This window comes from Penicillium concentricum (genome assembly GCF_028827145.1).
Source record: "Penicillium concentricum strain IBT 3081 chromosome Unknown utg000002l_segment0_segment0, whole genome shotgun sequence".
Classification (NCBI taxonomy): domain Eukaryota; kingdom Fungi; phylum Ascomycota; class Eurotiomycetes; order Eurotiales; family Aspergillaceae; genus Penicillium; species Penicillium concentricum.
In genome coordinates this window covers 9,205,620-9,220,812 of record NW_026622755.1, presented here as the reverse complement: position 1 = coordinate 9,220,812, position 15,193 = coordinate 9,205,620, and the positions used below count along the sequence as shown (strand labels likewise).

At 48.0% G+C, this 15,193-nt stretch overlaps 6 protein-coding genes across 6 annotated transcripts; 3 read left to right on the top strand and 3 right to left on the bottom strand.

Annotated features, from left to right (window-relative positions):
* Positions 1-272: 272 nt before the first annotated feature.
* cdc42 (Rho family GTPase CDC42) lies at positions 273-1,119 on the bottom strand (the record flags this gene model as incomplete). Its single annotated transcript, XM_056724950.1, has 4 exons — positions 1,070-1,119; positions 875-994; positions 404-782; positions 273-335 (listed from the first exon to the last, which is right to left on the bottom strand). The coding sequence occupies exons 1-4, from the start codon at positions 1,087-1,089 to the stop codon at positions 273-275; spliced, it is 582 nt and encodes a 193-aa protein (XP_056581200.1). The 5' UTR covers positions 1,090-1,119.
* A 1,857-nt stretch (positions 1,120-2,976) lies between these two features.
* On the bottom strand, positions 2,977-5,043 carry mirC (siderochrome-iron transporter MirC; the record flags this gene model as incomplete). The annotated part of the gene is made up of 5 exons (XM_056724949.1): positions 2,977-3,072; positions 3,123-3,784; positions 3,838-4,572; positions 4,635-4,765; positions 4,823-5,043. 5 exons carry the CDS (start codon positions 5,041-5,043, stop codon positions 2,977-2,979), a joined length of 1,845 nt encoding a protein of 614 aa, XP_056581199.1.
* A 1,928-nt stretch (positions 5,044-6,971) lies between these two features.
* N7517_007218 (uncharacterized protein) lies at positions 6,972-7,571 on the bottom strand (the record flags this gene model as incomplete). The annotated part of the gene is made up of 1 exon (XM_056724948.1): positions 6,972-7,571. One exon carries the CDS (start codon positions 7,569-7,571, stop codon positions 6,972-6,974), a length of 600 nt encoding a protein of 199 aa, XP_056581198.1.
* Positions 7,572-8,143: 572 nt separating this feature from the next.
* Positions 8,144-9,706, top strand: N7517_007217 (glycosyltransferase family 69 protein; the record flags this gene model as incomplete). The annotated part of the gene is made up of 1 exon (XM_056724947.1): positions 8,144-9,706. The coding sequence occupies one exon, from the start codon at positions 8,144-8,146 to the stop codon at positions 9,704-9,706; it is 1,563 nt and encodes a 520-aa protein (XP_056581197.1).
* A 519-nt stretch (positions 9,707-10,225) lies between these two features.
* On the top strand, positions 10,226-12,016 carry N7517_007216 (cytochrome P450; the record flags this gene model as incomplete). Its single annotated transcript, XM_056724946.1, has 5 exons — positions 10,226-10,534; positions 10,585-10,825; positions 10,898-11,016; positions 11,074-11,853; positions 11,906-12,016. 5 exons carry the CDS (start codon positions 10,226-10,228, stop codon positions 12,014-12,016), a joined length of 1,560 nt encoding a protein of 519 aa, XP_056581196.1.
* A 660-nt stretch (positions 12,017-12,676) lies between these two features.
* Positions 12,677-14,334, top strand: N7517_007215 (uncharacterized protein; the record flags this gene model as incomplete). Its single annotated transcript, XM_056724945.1, has 4 exons — positions 12,677-12,979; positions 13,161-14,036; positions 14,095-14,204; positions 14,262-14,334. The coding sequence occupies 4 exons, from the start codon at positions 12,677-12,679 to the stop codon at positions 14,332-14,334; spliced, it is 1,362 nt and encodes a 453-aa protein (XP_056581195.1).
* Between the last annotated feature and the right edge of the window lie 859 nt (positions 14,335-15,193).

Below are 15,193 nucleotides of genomic sequence, written 5' to 3'. Positions count from 1 at the left end.
AAACGTAGATATGGAACGCTTCAAGATAGCATCGCTAGCCATAATACAAGACCACACCCCCCCCCCCTTTTTTTTGTCGCTGAAATTGGATATCCCAGAAAACCAGTCCAGCCAGAAATATTTGCCGCCCAATAGAACGTGAAAGAGTAGAAAAAGAGAAATAAACAGGTTCATTCCATCGTAGCTGCTTCGAGGCGCGCGTCAACCAGGCATCAACCCAAGTGCGACATATCCGTCGCACTCAGGCCTGTTGCGATATGTCCGTGATAACTTCACAGCAAGCGGCAGCCCCTTGACTTCTTCTTGGGCGCAGGCTCGAGTGCGGCGACAATAGCCTAGAAAGTAGAGCGGGTCAGTGGCGGTGTGGAGAGATCGGGCAGCAAAATTGGAAGATTCGGTGTACCTCATCAAAGACATCCTTCAGCTTATACTGTGTCAGGGCAGAACACTCGACGTATTTAACAGCGCCAAGTTCCTTGGCCATCCGGTCACCGTCTTCCTTGCGGATGGGCGACATCTTCTGGCGGGCGAGCTTATCCCGCACTCCGGCGTCGTCGCGCAAATCAGTCTGGGTGCCGACGATCAGGCAGGGAACGCCGGGGCAGTGGTGGTGGACTTCGGGGAACCACTTTTCGCGGACGTTCTCGAATGAAGCAGGTGAGGTGACGGAGAAGCAGACCAAGAACACATCAGTCTGCGGGTAGGAGAGCGGGCGCAGGCGGTCGTAATCCTCTTGACCGGCGGTATCGAACAGTCCAAGGGTGTAGGGCTCATCGCCGATCCTGAGGGAGAGCGATCGATTAGAAGTGTTTCTTTCAGCCTGGACTGACGTGTAATATTTTTTTCTCCGGGGTTTCGGCGAAGGATGACTTACATCACGGTCACGGCATAGTTGTCAAAGACGGTGGGGACATATTCCGAAGGAAACTTGTTCGTTGTGTATGAGATGAGCAGACAGGTCTTTCCTACTGCACCGTCCCCCACCACGACACACCTGGATTGGGGTTAGCCATGAGATCTGGAGGGGTTTCTCGACAATAAGGGGATGAAGGGGGATGGAATAGCGTACTTGATGGTAGCGACGACCATTTTGAATTATTTTGAAGTCTTGATGTAAGAATGTTAAAGAAGAAGAGTGTGGGAGACAAAAAGGGAGGAAGAAGCTGTGGTCTGGATTGAATGGGGCAACCCGCAGAGTGATGGAGTCTAGACGGCTAGTCTCGATACACGGTCTGTACAGCTCTTAGCCTATGTATTTATTAGAAAGTATTAAGGGGGATATTTGAATAGAAAATGTAGATAGTTTTATCTTTCTACATTTATATCTAAAATTTTGAATATTATAATATATGATATCTCCTGTCAACGATGTCACTTGCCAAGAGAACGGTATCAAAGTATCTCTCTCTTATAAATACTATATCAACGGCCAACCGCTGTCGGCTAAGCGCTGTGATCCATAATTTTCTTTCTAGACTTTCTATAGGGGGCAGTGTTGGATCAGACTAACACCTATAACCCAATAATACCAAGTATAAGCCTCTTAGGTGTCGAACAAAAGGAGAGGTTACCCCCGGAGTATTTTCCCCCTTTTCCCTTTCGAGTCACTATCTTTTCTTTCACCCTTTTCCCGTGATACGAAAGGGAAAAAAAAAAAAAAAAAAAGCAAGTTGAGAAAAAAAGTCCCCCAATTTCAATCCCGTTTCACCATCACGGGTTCCCGGTCTCCTCTCGGCCCTAAATCTCCCCCTTTCAACCCGTTTTACGTGTGATGTCTATGGATACAATAGAAAAATACAATCCATACCTCGGTATACTTAGTTCATGTACGGAGTTCAATCTAATCTACCATACTACTATTACTACTCCGTCCTTCGTAAGTGGCTTATTCCCATCACAGCTTGGCAACACGATCCAGATCCAGTCTCTCCACAACTGTCCCCTTCACTGGGTGGCCGAGGCCCTTTGCTCACATTACTGACTAAGTATGACCTCAGGCTCATGGCTGACGGCTGACGGCTGACATGGCATCGATGTACTCCAGGGCTCCAGTGTGCATACTCCATATCCCCGAGGTTCCGTAGAGTATACTTTTACAGTAAGCACATGCACATGCCAGGGGTGCCGGGCAAATTCAATTCCTATCTAACCCCCGTAGCGGTATCTGGTATGCATGCATGCATATATGCAGGTACATGCACGGGTAATATACGTGGGTAGACGTGGTGCTTATGGGGCCCGGTCCCGGGGGATATGGTATACGAGCCGAATAAGGGCTGGGGAGAGAAGGAGAGAACCTTGGAACAGAGGGTAAAAGAGAAAAAGAAAAGAAAGGACCGGTAATTCAATATTTCCAGGCTTAGATAGGCCTTCTGAAATTTGAAATAATGTCAAATCCAAATCCAAATCCTTCCCGTGACAGATAGCAGTGGATATAAGGCCGCGATGAAGTTTGGGCTGCACTAGACCGGGATATTCGAATCTGGGATAACCCAATGTAAAGTACCTTGTCTAGTGTGCGCGCCAGGGGGATTAACTCTATTCCTGACCGTTGCAGAGAAGTGAGACCCCACTGGGCCGTAGGTGCAGGAAACCTGTTACAGCCCGAAGGTCTTGGAGCGGCAAGCCGGCCGGATCGGAATCACTTGGTTTCGGTGGAAGTTTGCTTTCATGTACGGATTATGCCTGACCTACATGTATTCCGCCTGCGTCCATTGAACGGTTACAGCCTTAGATACGTCTAACCCCATGAACAAAGTAAATAGTAACGCCGAATGCAAATGATGGACTGGATCGTCCAGTCCGAGTGAACAGTATATATCGATGTGTTGCACCTTGCTCAAACAAACCAAGATGTCACTTGCTGGTTTGTATCGAGATGCAATAGCAAAATGTAAGTCAGGAAGAATCCACACAAAAAGGCTCAGGTCGTAAGATCGTAATCGTCGTGTGGAATGCACACAGGAGTGCTGGGGTTTAAGTTCGTTTGGAGTGTCTGTCATTCGGGCTAGGCTCTGCCTCTGCCTCAACTGGAGCCGAGTCACCGCGGGGTTTGGGACTACCAGAGCTCATCTATAATTAAATCAGAAGCGATCACTAGAAAGCACTGTTTGGCGACTTACCTTGTCAAGTTTGTAGTTGACCATGAGAAGGCTCAACGGGATGAGGGGGAGGGTGGCGATGACAGCCAGCGTCAACAGCCGGTTCATGGTCTCTTGATACGCACGGTTGATAGCAATGCGGGTTGCAGATCCCATTGGGTACGACAGAGCGGTGGTCAGCTTGCCGAATATGTCAGCAGCTTGGCCCTTGGTTTCCTCGGGGAGGTAGCGGAGAAGCTTGTGTGGGATGGCTGAGGACCAAACGGCTCCTGAGATAGCAGCACCGACTGCACCGCCCATTTCCATGGAAGTCAGGAACATCGCAGTGGCTGCTGCGACTTCCTGGTGGCTGGCGGATGCTTGGACGCCCAGTTGGACGGGTACGTTAATCAGACCGCCACCGATGCCGATTAGGACTTGTGTGCCGAGGATTTGGAGGTGCGAAGATCCTTCTCTTCGATACAGGAGCATCAGGGCTAGGCCGGTCATGTATACAACACATCCGATGGTAATATAGATGCGATATCGTCGGGTATACTTGATAAGAATTGAGACACCAAATGCAGAAATAGTTGCGGCGAAAGAAAAGGTTTGGGTGATGCGTCCGGCAGTGGCAACGTCATACCCCTGTACCACCTGCAGGTAGGAATAGAGATACGGCTGAACAGAAAAGTAGAAAGCCACTAGGTAAGGTTAGCAATGACATCTTGAAGGTTGAGCGAATGATCAAACTTACTGAAATACCAAAACGCCAATGCACACCCGGCAAGAGCAGTCCTCTGCTTCAAAAGGTGTAGAGAGAGCAGGGGCTTGGGAGCCAATTTCCGTGATGACTCCCAGAGCGGTAACAGACACAGGCAAACAAAACCAAGCCCGATCATGACCAAAATACTGACACTCTTCCACCCGTTCTTTGCGCTGGCCGCAAGAGTCAAAGGCACCAAAATTAATGTGACGGCAGCGGACAAAAGGGTTAGTCCGCCCACGTCCAGATCGTACCAGGTTCGACGCATGACGCTGACCAAGCTCGTCCGTCTTCTGGTCCGTTTTTTGATCAAATTCAATCTCTGGGCCTTGCGTTGGTTGAAGAGCAGTGTAAGGGCGAGTGGCAAGAATGATGCAGGTAAGATGATAGCCCACATTCCATAACCCCATCGCCATGAGCTAGTGCGCAGCACCGCGCCCGCAATGGTCGGCCCGAGCCAGACCGTAACCAGGAATGGAAATTGGGGTAGAAGGGCGAGGAAGGCACGGTTCAGTAAGTCACTGCTGTCGGCAATGAAGACTTGTTGGAGGATCTGCAACCCCGTCGAGCCGGCGGAGTAGAAGATTTGGGCAGAGGCGTAGGTCTGGACGTTGGTAGAGCCGGCCATTTGAATGTATCCCAGCATGTATATAAGAATGCTCAAACAGAAAGCCTCGAAGCGCCCGAATACGTCGGCGATCTTAGCCATAGGGGGTTTGATGACAGCTAGAGATCGATCAAAGATTAGCAGCCGCTCATTGCGTTGAAGCGGGGTAGTAAATTCTCACCATTGACCACATTTTGAATAACGAGGACGGTCGAGATCAATGAGTGTTGACTGAATGCACTCGTCGCATATGCAGACAGCGACATTACAGTCTGACCTTCCAGTGACGTGCAGAATGCCATGAGGAATATACTGAGCGCCAAGTCAGCAGGGGGTCAGCAAAAGCACGAGGCTGCAAGCCACACGAACCTGATGTAGGCTATCATTAAGGACTTAGCTGTCCAAGTCATATTGATGGCTTCGATCTTTTGGACTCCCTCCTGCATTTCACCCGGTGTAGACAGTCCACTAGACTGACCCTCGACCTCGTAGTCATCCTGCAACAGTTGATCCCTCTCATCCTCCATTCTGGCGCCTTCGGGTTCGATAGTGCCGTAGGACGGTCCTGAGCGTGAATCGAGAACTGGCATATCGGTGACCGGTGCACCGTTACCACAAGATCGTATACGTTCAACAGGAATATTCTCTAATGGACAGCATCCATGTAAGAATAACCAGCAAGAGGGTTCGGGTTGGGATTGGTAGAGACCATATACAAAAGAGGGCGATCTTAAAAGCGGCGATTAAGCGGAAAACAGATCATAAAATAAAAAAAAGAGTTCATGCAACATCAGACGTAAGTAGCGGCGGGCGTATCACATAAAAGGGACGAAAGCACGCTCTAATTAGCAAGTACTTTGGGCGCTCTTCAGCCAGGTAGCCCGAGCCAGTCAGGTCCACAGGGAAAAAGAAACGACAACACGAGATGTCAACAGCGAATCGGAGACCAGATTCGGACAAGACAAGAAGAAAATAAATATGGGGCGCGATAGGTAAAAAGTCGTGGAAGCGCGCTTGCCTGGGTTTGACCCATGAAGGGCTATTGTATGTAAGAAGTAGGATCCGGTAGGCAGCTATGGGGTAGACTGGATATGGGTAGATCCGCCGTGCTTCGGAGGATGACGCCCAAATGTAAGGGGAAGCTGTGCTTGAAGAGTTTAGGCCCTGCAAGTCTTAGGAGTTTTGCGCAAAATGACACCAAGCCCGATCGTCGGTCGCACTTATGCACGTTGATGGGGTCTGTGGCAGAGACGTGAGGTGAGAGGCTGAGGTCGGATCTCAGCTCATCTCTAACATTCCAGGATGCACCAATACACAATAGTGTCACAGTCAGTCAATAGGGATGTTGAAATCCCCTGGTGTTTTCTATGTTTGTATTTTCTCCAAAGTTATGGGAAGTGTCAAAGAGGAAAATCGGAAAAAAAGGTGGAGTACGGAGAACCATTTAATATTACAATTGGAGGGGTACCCGATACCCTTTGTTCACTCTCGGCATGAGCTGACTCTCTGGTACTGCCAAGTCACTTTTTTCTGGTTCATTTCATCAGATAAGATGAAACTTTGATCTTTATCCTCTTTTATATTCATTTTTGAGGTTCTTTCTATTTTATCAAAGGATGAATTTTACTTAGGTAGTATAAGAATGTCCCCACTATCTGGCACCAACATGCATTGCTACCCCAATTAACTCCGATCTAGGAAAAACACTATGTCACTATCGGAATGACGGTGCCGGTTGACCCGCTATATCATTTTCCATTTTACATCTATGGTACAATATTTGATTATAGTGGAAACGGAATTTGAACGCTGAAAGGAAATGGAAGGAACCTCTAGAATTCTCCACTTGTGTCATATCAACACGCGACTAGTGTTACCTCGGCATCCGAAATAGGGCGTGTGCAGCATACACCCGATTGTCGGGATTACACTGTACTAGGTATAGCAGGATCAGATAATTCCGATTGGGAAGGTATAGGCTGGTGCTCGCTAACGGGGCAATTTACAAAGGATAACATCGCATTGGTATCAAAATGAGAACATAAACAGGAACAGGACCCAAAGTCTATAACCCATATACCTATATTTTGTAGTTAAAGATCCAGGAATACAATGTACTTGTAGATGTGTTCAAACTATCATTAATCTTAGTAATGCACCTGGTATTCACAAGTGCGCCGGCATGGCTGATCATCCATCACAAAGACCGAACAATAAATATGGGAATTAATTTTATTGACTAGAATCTATCCGCCCATCGGCTGATCTGCGCCATGTTGGCCATCTTTGGCACATACATAGTGGAGCCATGAGATGTCCGCAACAAGCCGGTATCTTTATTTCTACCTAGACAGATCATGAATCTTCTGTGCTCTAATATAAAATATGGACAAAGGTAGGTACTCTTGCTTTACTTCATTGCTTCAATTATCCTATTCGTCATATGTATATCATGATTGTCGGCAGTGGCCATCGCCATCTACTTATTGGGGCATCCAACTAAGAACATCCCGCTGATCTATTCCTGGTCTATAATCAAAGCACCAAAATGGACAGGCAACTCTCCACCCTCACTTGATGGCCGGGCAGCATAGAGACCAACCCACAAGTCCTTCACATTCTCCTCCTCAAAGACCCAAGTGACCTCCCGGATAGGAGACTTCTGCAGACCCTCAACAAGATAGATCCACAAACTGTTGTCCTTTTCCTTGACCAATTCGAGAGTTGCTGCACCACCACCTGAGGGTACAGGAAGCAAGCTCCAGTCTGCCCAGTTGTCTTTGGCGACGACACTGAGGTGGGGTCTGCCGTGGGTGAGTTCAATGCCGCTTTTCACCCACTTCTGGCCACCATCGGCGGTATTCAGGACAAGGATCACGCCACCCTGGTCATAGTTCTTCTCCCAGAGGCCATTAAAGGCGACACGGATCCGTTTGAATGACTTCAGCGGGATAGACTTGTACAAGATAGGGGCTGAGAAGCGAAAGGTCGAAGGCGGCTTGGCCCATACATCTGTGGAAGCTGGTGCCTTGATGATAAACTCTGCTGGAGGAGTGCCCGTGGCATCGCTTGGCACTTTGACATCTGAGTTGGCGAATTTAAATTGTGATTGCGACATGGTGGGCTGTGGAATGCGGGGAAGCAGTATAATGTCAGATTGAAGTATGTTCAGTCAACACGCCGCAGATATTTGGACAAGTGGGTAGAGTTGAAGTGAAGGGTCGAGTATTTCGAAGTGAGCACAGGGAGTAAGCGGAAAGATAAATGATTTCACCTGGACAAAATAGGCAGTGCCCTGACTTCAGCTACGTCACTACATACCGGAACTTCCATCGGAAAATCATGTTACACATCTTTTTCTATTGGGGTTACCCAAATGATGAAGTTAATATGGAAAGAAAACATTGATCTATTACTTCCAATGTTTTATTTTCATATCTACAATCATATCCATCGAATCGCAGAGACATTTGAGCTCTATGTCGTACATCATATACTTGCCCGATATCACGTGGTTGGGTTGATGATGTAAGGTATCGATGGGGCGGGCCCCGGGGCACTGGGGAAAATCATCAAACAAGTTGCTTTTTGACTATCATAGATAATGGCTACTGTGTGCCATCTTATTGGGTCAATTTGCAATTGAAGATAGTCCCAAGGGTGTATACCCATTTGGAGACATAAACCACCATGACTGCACGTCTACTTCATCCCGATGAATGGGAACTTGCCTCACGGTCCTCAGTTGACTCGCAGGGGACATTCAACCTCGACGAGGATGATTTTGAAGCACAAGTCCCTTCTTCATCCAAATTTGGAAAACACCAGGGCGGCTGGCTCTCCCGAATCATCTCCTCAGCGTCAGCGGGTTATCGCCGCCTGAACAACCCTTCTAGACCGGCCCTCGCAGGCACACCACGACCGAGTTGTTCTCGACGTTTCTGTATTCGCCGCTGTTGCTACCTCCCCGTCGTCGCCGGCATCGTTTTCACCCTTGCGCTTTTCACCTCAATGCTCTTCCCATCATATACCCATCTCCCCCCACACTACTCTGCACTCCGCAAATCACTACTCGAGAGCTCATATCCCGGACGAGGCAATCCCCGCCAGGAAAAGGTCTTTATTGCAGCAAGTCTGTATGATAGTGGTGGCGAGCTTGCTAAGGGCCAATGGGGAACGCAACTGCTGGAGCTGATTGATCTGCTTGGACCTGACAACGTGTTCCTGAGTATCTACGAGAATGACAGTGGCGAGGAGGGAGAGCGCGCATTGCGCGCGTTAGAGGAGCAAGTGAAGTGCCAGAAATCCATTGTATCTGAAAAGCACCTCGACCCGAAGACTATACCCACTGTGACCATTCCCGGTGGATCAAAGCGAATTAAGCGCATCGAATATCTGGCCCAGGTTCGGAACCGAGCACTACAGCCATTGACCGACCACCCGGAGATGAAATTCGATAAACTACTCTATCTGAACGACATCCTCTTCCACCCCGCCGAGGTCCCTCAGCTCTTATTCTCAACAAATGCCAATGAAGACGGTGTTGCCCAATACCGTGCAGCCTGCGCTGTAGACTTTGACAACCCTATCAAATTCTACGATACATATGCCACCCGCGATCTTGAAGGTTACAGCATGGGTCTCCCCTTCTACCCATGGTTCACGTCATCCGGCAAAGGCGAGAGCCGAAGCGATGTGCTGGCCGGTAAAGACGCAGTGCGAGTGCGCAGCTGTTGGGGCGGAATGGTGGCATTTGATGCCAAATACTTCCAAACCGGTTCGCCGCCTACAACCCCCAACCCAGCACGCTTCCGCTCCGGAAAAGATCTCTTCTGGGAGGCGTCTGAATGCTGCCTCATCCACGCGGACATCCAAGACCCGCCAACCAACGTCGATGATATCACCGATACGGGCATCTACATGAACCCGTTCGTGCGGACCGCTTATGACCACCGCACCCTCTCTTGGTTGGGAGTCACCCGCCGCTTCGAGGGGCTGTACTCGTTCCTCCACAACCTAGGAAATCACCTTGTCGGTCTGCCTTGGGACAATCCCCGCCGCGCAGAAGTCCCCGGTCAAACTGTGCAGGAGACTGTGTGGGTTCCGGACGCTACGCAGGATGGCGGTTCTTTCAAAGTCGTTGATCGGGTTGCGGGCAATGATGGCTTCTGTGGTCGTCGTGGCCTTCAGGTCATTGTTGAAGACCGTAAGCCCGGGCAGAAAGGATTCGAGAGTATTCCTGTTCCGTCGTAGAAGCTTTAATGTTCTGCAATCAGATACCCATTCTACTCATTCTTGTTATATAGATCTGCTTTTCTTTTGGTGTCTTCGGTGTATTGATAATTCTGTTGGGGAGATCTTTAGGAGCATTAAATAAATGAATAATATACCAATGTTTTCAATGTTTACACCTCTTGAGGACCTATGGATTTGACGAAAATGACCGCGTTTGAGACCGGAAACGGCTGCCCACTCCTCTGTACCACTATTCTGTACCACTATTCTACATCCAGCCAGTTGCATATAGTCATTCGCCGGTCCTATATAGTTGCCCTCATCTACTGTTACAGCTATACTCTGAAACAAACACATCGGAATGAAGTCTTAATACTGCAAACTCTTCTAGACGAGGCCTGTTCCGCGGATAGCTAGAAGGGCGGAATTATCCCTTTCCCCCGCATTTCCTACAAGATTCAACCTTGGTATAAATAGTATGCCTAATAATTAAGTATACTTGCAGAGTATCAAGGTGCTCGACCTGTGGACTTCACCATGGCCATCATCTCAGAAGCATTGATCTCACTCTGGTCACATCTACCAGCCATCCTTGTCAGCCTTGCTTTATTTCACTTCACTCGCAATTACCTCAGAGCAGGGGCAGGATCAATCCCCGGACCATTACTAGCTAAGATAACGAACCTTTGGAGGTTCATCGATGTCGCCAACGGTCGTGCAGAAGTGACGCTTTACAGCCTCCACCAAAAGCACGGAGACTATGTTCGACTAGGACCCAACGTGGTCAGTGTGCGGAATTTGGATGCGTTGAAAACTATATATGGCATCAATAAGGGATATCAAAAGGTAGGTTCAAATTAGAAGAGCCGGTTGACCTTAACACTTACATTTGCAAGACAAATTTCTATTGCGTCCAGCAGCAGCTTGCCAAAGGCAGACCGACACCTACACTATTTACTACAACTGATGAAGCTTTCCATGCTGCTATTAAAAGGCCTATCTCGTCAGCTTACTCAATGAGTACTCTGACCGAATTCGAGCCTTTTGTCGATAAGACAATTCATACTTTGTTTGGGAGATTGGATGAGTTTGTGGCTGAAGCAAAAGTATGTGATATTGCTGCTTGGCTACAATACTGTAAGTAATCTATCCCCCCCCCCCCCAACTTCCCAAGAGACATGAGAACAGGAGCTAATATAACTCATACAGATGCCTTTGATGTCATTGGAGAATTGACATTCAGTAAACCACTGGGGTTCCTCGAGAAAGGGACTGATATCGACGGAATCATCGTCGCATTGGAGCATATGCTTGACTATGCCGGGAAGGTTGGCATTGCGATGTCTCAGATAATTAACTTGAAAGCTAACTAAATTGGGCATTAGATTGGGCAGATGCCATGGCTTGACTACCTTTTCATCAAGAATCCTCTCAGGAGTTTTTTCAAAGGGGGTTCGACCGGAGCTGTGGCTCGCTTTGCTTGCGCAAGAATAGACGAGCGGCTGAACCAGAAAGGCACCTTACCAGCGGTCAACACACAAAAGGACTTTCTCGATCGCTTTCTGGAAGCAAAAAAGGAGCACCCAACTATTGTAAACGATAACCAAGTCTTTTCCTATACGATCAGCAATATGAATGCTGGCTCCGACACAACTGCAATTTCTCTCCGAGCAATACTCTATTACACCCTTAAGAACTCCCGAGCAAGTATGAAACTGCACCAAGAGCTCACCGTCGCCCTTGAAGAAAACCGCATCTCTTTACCTGTCTCGTGGAAGCAAAGTCAAGAGCAACTCCCTTATCTCGACGCGGTGATTAAAGAAGCACTACGCCTTCACCCGGCTGTAGGATTGATGCTTGAGCGAATTGTGCCCGCCGAGGGACTGCAGCTTCCCGATGGTCCATTTCTACCGGCTGGGACGATAGTTGGTGCTAATCCGTGGATAATCCACCGTCACCAGGTCTTTGGGGAGGATGTGGAGTCATTTGTTCCGGAACGGTGGCTCAAGATGGATACGGAGTCTGAAACCAATTTCCAGGACAGAAAGCAGAAGATGCTTCGTGCGACATTCACTTTCGGGGCTGGGCCAAGGACTTGCATTGGGAAGAATATCAGTCTGCTTGAGATTTATAAGTTGATTCCATCGCTATTTCTAAGATACAAGGTGAGAATATGGTTCCAAAATGAGATTTGTCACTAACGAGGGCCCCCGTCAGATTGAATTAAACGATCCTAGCGCAGAATGGGAGATTGTCAATGCGTGGTTTGTGAGGCAAAAGAACATGGATGTGAGGTTGGTCCATAACGGCGAGGCCATAGGATCATAAGTTTGAATGCGCCTCGAGGGTGGGAGAGGTTAGGTGCTAAGCTTGAAAAGGCAAAGCTAACTCGAAAGAGCAATTCATTCTCCGTTTACATCGAGTTTTATATTGCATATGGTTACTTGAACTCGGGAGACTAGAATCACTGAATCTACCAGTATCAAAAGACCTAAGAGACCTTGCAGGTATCATAACTCTTCTAGTATAGTTTGATGGATAAGTTCATTTAAAACACCAATAGGTCCATAACAGCACAAGCAGTCTCTAGAAGAGCAATAAAAATTCATTGTTTGTCTGGAGATTTCTTTGTTAGACATGCTGAGAACAATGTGAGTCTTTCCAGAGACCTGATAGAACTGAAAATATTAAGACATATGAGCTGTGCTCCATGGGAATAACTCTGGGCGCTTTAGACTTGGTCTTCTTTTTGGCCTTGTAGTAGGAGCTATGAATATCTACCAAGACAGAGAGTCTCAGGAGATGGAAAAAAGAAGTCATAAACATTTTCTCCAGGAAGGAGCCACCCGATATCAACGCGTGCCTTTCCAACTCTGTCTTCCCGACTCGAACCTACGCGCGTCTGTCTGATAAATTGTTTTGCTTTTCTCTTTCTCCTCCTCATCCTTCTTCTTCTCCTCCTCCATCTTGGTACTGTCTCATTTCATCATGGCGAAGCCTGTTGTTATTGGACCTAACGGTCTTGCCCCAGTTTCTATCGAGCGACAGGCCAATTTTCGGCTTACCACCAAAGTCATCTACGACGTCATCTCCAGTTGCAAGATGATCAGCCTGGAGGAGAGCATTCATGCTCCGCATGCCGTACGTAACAAAGCTCGTAAAAACCGCCTTGCCGACGTGAAGACGGTGTCGGCTCAGCTGACTACTCGTCGCGCTCAGCTTGGTGACTCTGATGGCTTGCCTAACCTTTATGGTACAAAGGGTATTCAAAAGGCTATGCCTCTCGGAAAGGTATGTCGCATCCTTTCCTCCATCCACACTTTGGCATTTCCCATTGCATGTTCATGTTCTCTCTTTGACTCGCCTTCGTTCTCTGTTCTCGCTTTGTTCATGGGTCCCTTCGATTTCTGTCATTCTCTATAATAAGACTCATCTATTTTCGTTACTTCTATCTCACACTGATCTTTCATAGGAGAACAAGTCTGCTACTGCCCCTGCCCCCGCTGCTGCTGCCGCGCAGAAGAATCATGGAATTGACCCACGTGCCGAACCTTTCGTTCCTGTTGCTGCCGAGTCTGCTGGGCCTAAGGACGAAGTCGCTCATGTGCCTCTGAATAGTACTCCCCGAAAGGCCACTACTGGACCCAAGAAAGATGCTGGACTCCGTGACACCGCCGATGATGTTTTCATCAAGGACCTCGCCGCTAAGCACAAAAAGGCTGTCGGTACTCCCACCAAGGCTGGCGCTGGAAGCAATGATGCAGGCAACGAGTTCACTGCTGGTTCCAAGGCATCTCAGAAGGCCGAGTCCATCGGAGATGAGGAGTCTACTGGCTCATCCAAGCCCCGAGGTGTTACTGCCCCAGCCGATTTTATGAAGCAAGTCCGGCTGCTTCACTTGCAGAAGAAGGCGGCACCCAAGGTCGTTCCTACTGGACCTCCCCGTCGCATTGTGTTCGGAAACCTTCCAGAGTGGGCTAATATTTCCGGAATTCTGCACCTTGTCTACGGTGGTGCTATTGAGCGCGCGTGGAGCGAGAATGGTGAAGTCATCGTGCAGTTTGTTGAGCAAGACGACTGCATCAAATATTATGAGAACCACTCTGATGGAATCAAGGTGAATGATGGTGATGGCGAACTCACTATTTCGGTTACTATGCCTGAGAAGGGTTTGCAGGACAACGCTGAGCTTTCGAAGCGTGTCGAAGAGGGTGCGTCGCGTGTTGTTTCTCTCTCTGGTCTTCCCACTGGCTTCAAGACTAGCGACAACGAAGAGATCTTGGGCATTGCCGCCGACCCTGCCTGGAGTAGCAAGGGCTTTGATCACATTCTGATCAAGCAGGCTAAGGTAGGTTTGCACGCCAGTAGTTCTATCTTTTGAGTCCCTACTAATTTGTCTTTCCCAGTCTGGTATTGATGTCTACATCTTCTTCTATGACCTCCATGGAGGTTGGGACTTCCTGCAAAGCATCAAAGAGGGAGCATACGACTGCATTGCCAGCTTCGAAGCTGACCCGTACGTTCTCGGTTTATAGTTTCCCCACACAATTTCTTTACTGACCAGTTATTCTAGATGCGCTCGTGCTGAGGGATTCCACTTTGTTGATGAGCCCAACCAGATGCTGTCTAACATCATCATGGAGTAGATGGGTATGAGCTGAATATCCATCGACGGCCACAACCGTGCCGAGGGCTATGGCTATTGATTTGATGACGGTGAAGAGGATGAGCCCAAAGGGAACTCTTCTGGATTATGATCTTTTCTATTTGTTTTCGATGGGGTTTTAAGTTAGTGGTTCTTTCTCTTGTCAGGACATGATTCTATCTATCATAGCCCAATCAATGAAATTCAAGTTGACATTCAATTGAGAATCCTGCCATGGGAACACAAGAGGCAGATTGTAGCGGCCCGCATATACGGTATATAGCAGCTGCTACAGTCGTAGGAGAAATCCAACATGGCCATGCAGGTCAACCATGACGATGCCCGACATCGTACAAGATCCCTACACATCCTCGCACAACCTCAATGCTCGACAAACAAAATCCCCGAGACCATAATTTAAAAGAAGCGACACGACGCAAAGAATTACTTGCGGAGTAATACTCCGTACACCTAAGAATAAGGCTCATCTAATTGGCAGATTTAGATTAAACGAACTATATCGGCATTTGTAGTGCCCCTCTTGCTCTTTGCGTCTTAGTGCTGATGATATTCGACAGCGCGGCAGAGAGTGGTCAATTACACATTGTGGAGTTCAGACTTTAGTGCGAACTATATGTTCATGTGGACTTTTCGAAAAACAAGTTGCCCCATATGCAGTATTAGAGTCCTGCAGAGTTGCCTTGGGAAAATTGGTTCCTGTGTCACTGGAGGCTGTGTCATACTCTTGACACTTTGCCTATATTGTACGGTGTAGATGATATAATACCCTCAAAGTACATTCTCCGGTAAGGCAATACTCTATACGTACTATACTCTGAATATCAAAGCCTAGTCAATTC